We start from the raw sequence: 9,124 nt of genomic DNA, 5'->3' as shown, positions 1-9,124 counted from the left end.
CCGGGCTGGGGTGGGGACTAGGCCGGGCCCCGCCGGAGCCCCGCCCGCCGCGGCCCCCGGAGCGACAGCGCTAACGGCCGCCGCGGCCTCTGCCTCATAGAGGGGGGCGGGGGGCGCGCGGAGCCCAGCGCGAGCCCAGGCCGCGCGCCGCCGCCACCGCCGCCGCCGCCGCCGCCGAGGACCGCCCCCGGATGGCGTCACTTCCGGGAGGCTATGACCACGCCCCCTCCCCCAGGGCGTGCTCGCGCCTGCCTCCACGGAGCGTGACGTGAGGTGCGGCCTGGGCCGCTATTGGCCGTGGGCTGCTTCTCGCCTGGCCGTTGGTCCCCTGCCCCGACCCTTGCTTTTTACTTCCCGGGCACTGAGGCCAAAGCCGCCCCTCCCCGGTACGGTCGAGGGGCCCTGGAAAGCCGGGTTTAGCCCTGGGGCCCTGGAAAGCCGGGTTTAGCCCTGGCCGAGAGCCGCTGGCCTTGGGAGGACCTCTGATCTGGTCCCGCCTCTGCCGCTTGCGCTGTGTGGCCGTGGCCGAGTCATTTCTACATTGACTATCTGTATCCCTGCTGGCATCCAGTGAATATTGATGGAATGACACATGAATAATGTGTGTTCTAGAGCCAGTGGTGTGCTGATAAGTGTTCGACAGCCGACTCTCTGGAGGGAAGAGAGCAATATATGCATATGTATGGTACATAATTTATTACAAATTTCACTGATGTAAAGGATGTAGAGCACACAATTTACAAATAATAATAGTACAATTGCAAATTCCATATAACTCGTTGATTCTCAAGAATCATTGGGCGCCTGGCTGGCTCAGTCCATAGAGCATACAACTTTTGATCTCGGGGTTGTGAGCCCCGCGTTGGGTGTAGACATTACTTAAAAATAAGAATCTTTTTCTTTAGATTTATTTATTTGATTTTTGAGAGGGAGGGGGGGAATCCCAAAATCAGTGCTGTCGGTGTGGAGCCCTATGCAGGGCTCGATCTCACTAACCAGGAGATCATAACCTGAGCCAAAATCAGGAGTTGGTGCTTAACTGACTGAGCCACCCAAGAACCCCAAAAATAAAAATTAAAAAAAAAAAGAATCCTTTCATTGATTTTTGGCAGACTCTTGTATGGGTAGCCTGTGGTATGGAATTGCAGCATGAATGTTGGTTGATGGTCTCCTCAATGTCAGTGTAAGAGGAGAGTGAAAAAAATAAAGAGGGTCTTATTATGGGAGTGACTTGCTTGCTGAATCAGAAAACAGTTTTCAAATACTAAAAGAACATTTCCTCAGTTTCTTTGCTATTCACATTGTAATGGCTATAGGCATACGTAGCACATTAAATTAAAATCTAAACTGTTAACTTTTTCTCCATCACTTTCTTAAATCTAGATAATCGACAAAACAATAAATCAAGGCCCTGATTTGTAGCATTTGCTGATATCCATGGTGTAAATACTCCCACCATGGCTGATTTCAGTCTGCCGCACACATTGTTACTGAATGAAAGAGACGAGTGGTAAGGTACCCTTTTGTAGCAGTTTCCTCATGCAGGTACAATAACAACTCCAAGAGCATAGGTAAGTAGTAATAGTAAAATTATTAGAAAGTGATGAGTTTTGAAATTTTATTACCTTTGTCTTAAACCTCATTTAATTATAAGTGTGTACAATTTCATTTTTAATAGTGGCTGTGTTTAACAATTTGGCTTGCAAAATTCCTGGAGTGTTAACAGTTGGCCTTTGCAGTCCTGGACAAGCCAGCTCCCCAGCACCTTTATGCCTCAGTTTTCTCATCTGCAAAATAGGGATAAGGACCGCTGCTTCGCTTACTTGCAGGCCTGTCGTGAAGATCAAATAAGGTAAAGCTTGTTGTGTAGAGGATACTGGACTGGAGGAGAGGGAGAGGACTGGACTGGAGACTGCAGGCAGAGAGATCGGTTAGGAAACCATTGCAATCCCATGAGAGATGCTGAGGGATGCAAGAGAGGAGGAGGAAGGATCAGCCAGCAGAACTTAGCAACTCTGCACCTCAGGGTGCATTGAGGCGAAGAAGATATGAGTCCTGGAGCCAGAGAGACCTTTTTAAAATGGAAATTTGTTGGGGCGCCTGGCTGGCTCAGTTGCTAGAGCATGCAACTCTTGTTATCTGGGTCATTAAGTTCGAATCCCACAGTGGGTGTGGACTTTACTTCACAATAAAATTAAAAGCGAAAATAGAGGTGCACCTGGGTGGCTCAGTCGGTGAAGTGCCCAGCTTCGGCTCAGGTCATAATCTCACAGTTCATGAGTTCGAGCCCCGCATCGGGCTCTCTGCTGTCAGCAACAGAGCCCACTTTGAATCTTCTGTCTCCCTCTCTCTCTGCCCCTCCCCCTGTGCACACTCTCTCTTAAAACTAATTATTTAAAACTAAATAAATAAATAAAATGGAAATTTGTCCATAACCTGTGACTGTAACACTTTGTAGTTTCCCATCATTCTTAGGCTAAAGACAAAACTCCTTAAGGAGGCCTATGGGGTCCTGTGTGATCTGATCCCTGCTTCTCTCTGGCTTCATCTCCCACCAACCTTCACCTCTCTTCCTCACCACCTTGGAGAAATCTCCCTGCTAGGTACTTCGTCCCCACCCAGCTCCAAAACCACTCCTTTGTTGCACTGACTTGCACATGTGTAATTTTTCATCTGTCTGTGGGGTTATTTGATTAAAATCTGCCTTCCCTACTAGGCTGTAAATTCTGTAAGGGCAGGGGCCAGGTTTGCTTTTGGCCCATTCATGGACTCTCCAGGGCCAAGGACTGTTCCTGGCACAGAGTGGGCCGCTGGAACATAAGCAGGGAATGGTTGTTCAACCCCATGCCTTGCAAGGGGCTCCTGATACAAATTCATCTCTAATTCTGCACAACACAGTATCTTTCCTTGTCCATGAAGAAACTGAGGCTCAGAGAGTTAGTTACCCAAGGTCACACAGTTCAAAAAGGTACAGTGGATTTCAAAACCACCCTCTCTCCTTCAGCTACCTCTCAGGTGCCACTCAGATTTCTGGAGAGAAGAAGAGAAGTTGCTATAGGATCACAGAACACTTGAAGCCAAAGGAGATCACCCAAGGTCCTTGGCTGTCTCTGGCAAACCTTTCTGGCCCCAGAACAGGTTAGCCCATGAATGCAAGGTCTGTAGCTGTGCAGCGCCCTCTGCTGTCCAGCTACTCTCTTGGTTGGGGAGGGAAGCTATGTCCCCGCCTGGCGTGTCCCCATCTGGGGTATCTCAGCTCTCCTCCAGAGCACACAGAAGCACAGGGAAACACACATAGGCTCCTTTCTTTTTTTTTTTTTTTTTTAATTTTTTTTTTTTTATTTTTAGGGAGAGAGAGAGCGGGAGCGGGGGGGGGGGGGGGGGGGGTTGCAGAGAGAGAGAATCCCAAGCGGGCTCAGTGCTATCAGCACAAAGCTCCACGTGGGGCTTGATCCCACAAACCGTGATATCATGACCTGAGGTGAAGTCAAGAGTCGGAGGCTGAAATGACTTCGTCGCCCAAGCGCCCCCGCACAGGCTCTTTCTAAGGTTGGGCAAGGAATACTGCCTTTCTCCATTTCCTTAAATGCCCGAGCAAAGGAAGTGTATCTTTGTACGAGCTGGATTTGCATTTGCTGAGCAGGTTTTGTGTCTACACCTCTCTCTTTCACTGAGGACTATCTAGGGGGTCCCTGAAGTGGTAGGACCCTAGTTTAAAAGGTTTGTGAATGGGTCCCCCCGGGTGGCTCAGTCAGTTGAGCGTCCGTCTCTCGATGTCAGCTCCGGTCTTGATCTCAGGGTCGTGAGTTCAAGCCCCCCATGGGGCCCCACACTGGGCATGAAGCCTACTTAAAAACATAAGAAATGAAAATAAAAACTCAGAGAACTTAAACCAGTCCTGAGGTTCACTTAGTCATTCAGCAATGGGCTGGGCTTCGGGGGTGTGGTGACGAGGCGATCAACACTGCCCCTGCCCCTCTGGAGCTTCCCAGCTAGCTTGAGCCCTAATCACCCCCTTTCCTAGATGTATGACCAAGAGCAAATGATTTAGTACCTTTGAACCTGTGTCTCATTGGTAAAAATAGTTCCATAATAATCCCCCCGCCGCCGGGGCTGTTGTGGAGGTTACGTGAAAACTTACACAGAAATGGTAAAACGCTACCCAAATGTTGGTTGTCATTATTATGAAAAGCCTCTTGGGGGGCAAAACCGATTATTATTATGTCTTTATACAGTGTGTCTGTTGCCCCTCCGCTAACAGTCACCAGTAAGACCAAGAACTTGGAATGGGTCGTTCTGCCCTTCATCTCTCTCTCTCAGCACACGGAATCAGAGAGGCCGCGGAGAGACTATGGATGTGTGATACAGGCCTGCCTCCACTCCCTGGCTTTGTGGCTTTGAGAAGGTCAACTTCACTGGCCTTCAGTTTTGGTTTTAGTTTCCTTCTCTATCCGAGGAAGTTCTGGGCTATAGGCACGTCCAGGTCTGACATCATAGCGGTTCTGCTGGGGGGTTGTCCTCAACCCCCCTCCTGGCCCTCCCCCCTGTTCCGTCCCCACTTAGGTTCCAAGGCAGAGTTGTGTGCAGGGCCCGCCTGTAAAGCTCTTCCCTGTGAAGGGAAGTTTTTAGCAACCACCACCCATCCCTTCCTACATACTTCCGGTGCTCTGGGACATCAAAGGTTCAAGGGAGTGGGCAGAGCGAGAGGGGAAGAAGCCAAGAGACAGCATGTGTAAGTGAGGCCAGGTCTCTGGGTGGGTGGGGATCACCAGTGGTGGAAGAGGGAGGGAGAGGAAGGCAGGAGATTTGTTCTGTGACAGCCTGCAAGAGTCCAGCGTAGGGAAGGATGTGAGGGGTAAGAAACCCCGGGGAGAGCAAGAGGGGTTAGGCACAGTTTTCATGAAGGAAGGGAGGAGACAGGACTTAGGACGACAAAATGAAAGGGGAAGAAGCAGAAGCAAAACGTTGTTCGCTCTCTTCTCTCTGTCCCCATCACACACACACACACACACACACACACACACACACCCATTGGCTGTGGTTGTTACCTCCGTGGTGCTGGAGAAGAAAGGCTCCCCCCAGTGTGGAGGTGAAGACTTCGTGGAGGCCGCTACTCTGTCACGAACAACCGTGCGCTCCTAGGGGAAGTCTTTACCTCTTTGGGCCTTGATTTACTCCTCGGGAAGGAGGCTTTATTAAGGTCTCTAAGGTTGAGCAAGGTCATGGTGGGTTTGATGGGGGGCAGCATGGAGAGTCAGAAGTCTGGGTTTAAGGCTCAACTTTTTTTTAAGCTTATTTATTTATTTTGAGAAAGAGAGAGGGAGAAAGAGAGAATCCCAAGCAGTCTCTGCACTGTCAGCACGGAGCCCGATGAGGGGCTCGAACCCGCGAACCGCGAGATCGTGACCTGAGCCTAAACCAAGAGTCGGACGCTTAACTGACTGAGCCCACACAGGCGCCCCTGAGTCTCAACTTAAAGTGAGCATCTATGTGATCTTGGGTGAGTCTCTGAGCCTCAGTGTCTGCATCTGTGAAATGGGGATGAGGATGTTGACCCTACTTCCGTGCTTGTGGGGAAGATTCATTGAGATAACGTACATGAAAAACACTTAATAAACTGCCACCGTTTGTACAAAGATTGACTGTAGTTATATTAGGCTCTCTTCCCCGCCCTTGCCACCCCCAATCTCAAATTCCAGTTCGGCAGCACAGTGTCAGGGGGATACGGGCAGCCACAGCAGATTGCCAGGACCTGCAGCTTGGCCCTTTATCGTGCCCGACGCAATTGCTGCCAGGAGGCTGAGTGGAGCAGAGGGGTGGAGAGAGGGGCACGAGCTCATCTGTGGTTGCTATGGCGCCCCATCCAGGATTTGCCCATCTCTCCTAATGGAGCAAAGGGCAGAGGGAGGGAGACATTTATGTCTCTCTGGAGCTGATGTAGGGTGGGGAGTGGGGGGAGGGAGCCTAGATGCTGGATGAGAGGAGGAGGGAAGAGGGGTGGTGCCAGGATTAAGAGGGTTTCCAATGGGGGGGGGGGTCACACTGGGAGAGGAGGGGCAGAGCCCTCATGCCTACATCCAGAAGCCTGCTGATGACGTTAGAGAGAAGGAAAAACAGGCAAGACAGCCCAGTGTGAGAGAGAGAGGGAGAGAGGAAGAGAGAAAGCCAGGACAGGAGGCTGGGAGCCAGCCAGCCTCTGCCTGGGCTCTCCTGAGCCTGCTGATCCCCCAGGCAGCCTGGACCCTGGGGTCCCTGAGAGCTGCCCCGAAGATGGGCACCAGGGCAATGGTCGCGCCCCACCCTGTATGGGGGCTGCTGGGCTGCTGTTTCTTCTGCAGCTGGGCTCTGGGGGACCCACGGCCCCTCCGCTCTCTGCCGCCACTGTCCTCTCAAGTCAAGCCGGGCTCCGTACCTATGTGGGTACCCCCAGAGGGGGCTGAGGCAGCCCTGGCTTTTCTCTACTCTGGAGATGCCCAACAGCTGTCAGGGGCTAATTGCACTGAGCGCTACGAAGCCCACGGCGCAGGAGCCAGACCGGGGCTCCCCCCAGTCCTGTGGAGGGCAGCGGGCACCCTTGCCCAGGCCGCCAATTTCCTCAACATGCTGCTACAAGCCAACGACATCCGCGAGTCCAGTGTGGAGGAGGATGTGGAGTGGTACCAGGCACTGGTCCGCAGCGTGGCCGAGGGGGACCCAAGGGCGTACCGGGCTTTCCTGATCTTTAACCCTCCACCAGGGGCCAGCCACCTGCAGCTGGCCCTGCAGGCCACCCGGATAGGGGAGGAGACCATCCTTCAGGACTTGTCTGGAAGCAGGGTACAGGAGGAGAGCCCAACCGGGGCCCCGGACACCTCTGCCCTGCAGAAGCGGGTGCTGACCAATGACCTAGGGAGCCTCGGCAGCCCCAAGTGGCCACAGGGGGACGGCTATGTGGGAGACATGCAGCATGTGAAGCTATCACCCCCCTTTCTGGAATGCCAGGCCGGCCGGCTCCGTCCTGGCTGGCTTATCACGCTTTCTGCCACCTTCTATGGACTCAAGCCAGACCTCAGCCCAGAGGTCAGGTAAGTACATTTGTGCAGTGTTCGACGCTTTTGTGGGTATGTGGGGGTGGGGGGCTCGAGTCCAGCCAGCTGTGTGTGGGCCATTTGGCACACGCATACGTATCTGGGGGGCACAGATGTGCGCATTCGCATTCAGCTGTGTATATTTGCAGTTGACTCTGGGATTCTGTAACTGTTAGCACACACAGGTGCGAGTATACATAGTGACATAGTGTGTATGAATCAATCCACTTACATGTGGGGATACGCATGTGTGCGTATGGACGTGTGGATGTAGCAGGGCATAGGTCTTGGCGTCCACGTCTGAGTAGTGGGGAGAAGGCAGGGGAAGGCTTGATGTGGATGACAGTGATGGCCCAGGCACGAGACGTCTCAGAAGAGCCAGGCAGGCACTCCAGGAGCCAAATCTGCTGCTCTCTAGCTGTCTAGAACTGTAAAAGGAGACTTCTCCAAGGGAGGAAAAGTTCTTTGGGGGGCGGGGGCGGGGGTGGTGGGGAAGCTTGGAACCATTGCCCTTTCCGTCTAGGAGTCGGCCAGGTCCCCAGTGTCACTCCCAATGGCTATACTCTTAGATCAAGTGGGTTCCAGTCCTGCCTGTCCTGACTGGTACTCTTCAAATAACTGACTTTCTCCTTTAGAATAAAGAGGTCACTGGGAGCCCTGGTGGGAAGGAGGCAGCAAATGGACACAGAACTGCAAGGCATGCGACAATCAACATTGTTTTCCCAGCTATGTGTCCCCATTCATTGCTCCTAGCAGGGTTCCCTCGTGCCAGCCAGCAGCCTGGCTCCTAGCCAGCGCTCTCCCCCGCTCAGCCCAGAGCAGGGGTGGGGAGCCCTTGGACCAGGCAGCTCCATTCCACAGTTCCTTTGCTGTGATCAATTCAGATCTGGTTTGGGCAGAGTGTGGGGGGTGTGGTTAATAGCTGAGTTGTGTGTGTGTGTGTGTGTGTGTGTGTGTGTGTGTGTGTGTGTGGTGTGTCCATGCAGTGGAGAAGTGTGAAGATCCCCTTCAGACAGATCATCAGAGCCCCCGCTCCCACATGTCTTGACATGCCCCCTCCCTCCACCCATTGATAGAAACCGGGACATGCCAGGATGTTGAAAAGCCGAGGGATGTTGGGGGGACAACCCTCCAGGAAAGCAGATCGTTGCCCACAGAAACAGTGAGGATTAATAGCTCTAGAGACATGGAATGCAGCCCTGCCCTCTCTCCTGACACACTGCAGCCACTAGGCTGAAGGTTGCAAAGCTTGCATTCCTCCCTAGTCTGGGGCCCAAGGACACACGTCCACCTTGGCATCCTTCATGGTACCCCTAACTGCCAATTCACTGCCCTAGGGGGCAGGTGCAGATGATCGTCGATCTTCAGAGCGTGGACATCAATCAGTGTGCCAATGGGCCGGGCTGGTACTCTAACACACACCTGTGTGACCTCAACAGCACCCAGGTAAGGATAAGGAGGATGGTGACGTGGGGTGGGGCGCTAGGGTCCTGCCTCCCTTCCCCTTTCCCGTCACTGCCACCACCCAGCTCCCAGGAGTAGCTGACAAAAGTGTACAAGCCTCTCAGGGCCTCGGGGGAATCCCTAGTGATGAGATAAACAGAGATGGGATACCAGGCTTGTTAAAAGCGAGGGCACTTACTGTCAACTGTCTTTCAATAAAAAACAGAAACTAAAAAAAAAAAAGAAAGAAAGAAAAAAAAGAGGAAGAAGAAAATTCAGAAAGGATGCATTGATGGTCATTTCTGAGAAATTCCCAACTCCCCCGGCTTGATACACAATAGCGCTTAAGGTTGAATGAATAATCAAAAATATGAACATTGAGGGCGCCTGGGTGGTTCAGTTGGTTGAGCATCCGACTTCAGCTCAGGTTCACGATCTCACGGTGTGTGAGTTCGAGCCCCGGGTCTGGCTCTTTGCTGACAGCTCGGAGCCATTAAATATATATATATATATGAACATATATATATATATATAATATTTTTATATATGTGGACATTTATATATTTATATTTATATAAATTGTATATAATTATATATATATATATATATATATA

The 9,124-nt window shown here is 51.9% G+C and overlaps 1 protein-coding gene across 1 annotated transcript in view; it reads left to right on the top strand.

The window, feature by feature from the left end:
* The first annotated feature begins 6,114 nt into the window (after positions 1-6,114).
* GPR179 (G protein-coupled receptor 179) overlaps positions 6,115-9,124 on the top strand; it is an 18,607-nt gene continuing 15,597 nt past the window's right edge. The window contains exons 1-2 of the mRNA XM_040497325.1: positions 6,115-7,064; positions 8,405-8,513. Coding sequence (XP_040353259.1) covers positions 6,271-7,064; positions 8,405-8,513 — 903 coding nt within the window. The 5' untranslated portion in view covers positions 6,115-6,270. The remainder of the gene's footprint in view (positions 7,065-8,404; positions 8,514-9,124) is intronic.

This window comes from Herpailurus yagouaroundi, unplaced genomic scaffold (assembly GCF_014898765.1).
Source record: "Herpailurus yagouaroundi ecotype Mexico unplaced genomic scaffold, PumYag 189, whole genome shotgun sequence".
NCBI classification, from domain to species: domain Eukaryota; kingdom Metazoa; phylum Chordata; class Mammalia; order Carnivora; family Felidae; genus Herpailurus; species Herpailurus yagouaroundi.
This window is presented reverse-complemented; position numbering and strand designations above follow the sequence as displayed.